The sequence below is a fragment of the Eimeria tenella genome, genomic scaffold (assembly GCF_000499545.2).
Source record: "Eimeria tenella Houghton genomic scaffold, Eth_scaff3317, whole genome shotgun sequence".
Taxonomy (NCBI): Eukaryota; Apicomplexa; class Conoidasida; order Eucoccidiorida; family Eimeriidae; genus Eimeria; species Eimeria tenella.
The window spans coordinates 1-1,715 of NW_013543134.1; the positions used below are offsets into that span (position 1 = coordinate 1).

Sequence of the window (1,715 nt, forward strand, 5' to 3'; positions counted from 1 at the left end):
CCTCCGCGTCAGGGGTTGCTTGGGTATAAAGTTCAACTCTATGAATGCCAAATATGCGCGTCAGCAAAGACAAGGGGGTACTGAGGATGTGGTCAATGTATGCGGGGAGGATTCTGCAGAAAAACAAGGGTTTAGGGTTTAGGGTTTAGGGTTTAGCGTTAGGGTTTAGGGTTAGGGGTCAGGGGCTGGATGCAGAAAGAGGTTTAGGGTTTTGGACGCCAGCAACTCCCCTACTGAGTCCTGGGGAGGACAATGCTGCGAGAGAGAAACCCACCATTCCATCGTTAGGGTTTAGGGTTTAGGGTTTAGGGTTTAGGGTTTACCGCAGTATTTGCTCCACTTCGGCCTTTGAAATTGTCTTTATAAGAAACTTGCCGTCGTGGGAAAAAAAGAAGAACTGCCCGCTTTTGCTGCAGCGCAAACCCCTCGCAAACCCTAAACCCTAAACCCTAAGCCCTAAACCCTAAACCCTAAACTCCAACTTTGTGCCTTTTGACCCTTTCCTCCAATTTCCACCTAACTGCCACTGCTGCATTCTTCTCCTTCTCACAAATCCAACAAATAAATAAACAAATAAATAATAAAACAAATATATAAAAAATAAATAAACGAAATAATAAAATAAATAAAATAAATAAATAAATAGAATAATTAAATATTTGTTTTCGTGGTTTTACCTGTTGGAGTGAAACTCCATAAAGGAGAAGTCCGTAGAGCACAAACTGGATCTGTATTCCTAAAATTAAAAAAAGACGAAAAATAAATAAATAAATAAATAATAAACAAATAATATTTAATTAGAAATAATTATAATAAATAATAAATATTATTAATTGTTTTTGTTCTGTTGAAATTATTTATTAAATCGTTTATCTGATTGGTCGAAAAAATAAGACCCCTAAACCCTCGTAAACCCTCGCAAACCCTCAAGGCCCTTATAAACCCTCCTAAACGCTTATAAACCCTCCTAAACCCTTCTAAACCCTGCCAAGCCCTCCTAAGTCCTCCATATTCCCCTCTAAACCCATAACATCCACAAACCCTCGTAAACCCTCGCAAACCCTCGTAAACCCCCCAAAACCCTCGTAAACCCTCGTAAACCCCCCAAAACCCTCGTAAAACCCCCAAACCCTCGTGAACCCCCGTAAACCCCCAAACCCTCGTGTCTCCTCGTAAACCCTCGTAGATCCCCCTACTCCCTCGTAAACCCCCCAAACCCTCGTAAACCCCCGTAAACCGCCCAAACCCTCGCAAACCCTCGTAGACCCTCGTAAACCCCCCAAACCCTCGTAAACCCTCGCAAACCCCCCAAACCCTCGTAAACCCTCGTAAACCCCCCAAACCCTCGTAAACCCTCGCAAACCCCCCAAACCCTCGTAAACCCTCGCAAACCCCCCAAACCCTCGTAAACCCTCGTACACCCTCGTGAACCCCCCAAACCCTCGTAAACCCTCGTAAACCCCCCAAACCCTGGTAAACCCTCGTAAACCCTGGTAAACCCCCAAACCCTCGTAAACCCTCGGACATGTTCGGGAACTCCCGCGACTTCTCTGGCGCATTCGAAGGCGTCGGGGGCCAAGTCTTGAAAAGCAGCAACAAGACGAGGCGGCAGCAAAGGGGCGCAGTGGAACTCGAAGCGACGCAGCTGCAGCAGCAGCGGCTCGTCCAGCAGAAACCCTAGCTGCAGCAGCAGCAGCAGCAGCAGCGGCAGCAGC

The 1,715-nt window shown here is 46.4% G+C and overlaps 1 protein-coding gene across 1 annotated transcript in view; it reads right to left on the reverse strand.

Moving 5' to 3' along the window:
• Positions 1-516: 516 nt before the first annotated feature.
• The window catches only part of ETH_00034220 (uncharacterized protein), a gene marked incomplete at both ends in the record, with an annotated part of 1,612 nt that continues 413 nt past the window's right edge, over positions 517-1,715 (reverse strand). Inside the window, 2 exons of the mRNA XM_013376317.1 lie at positions 517-542; positions 678-736. Coding sequence (XP_013231771.1) covers positions 517-542; positions 678-736 — 85 coding nt within the window. The remainder of the gene's footprint in view (positions 543-677; positions 737-1,715) is intronic.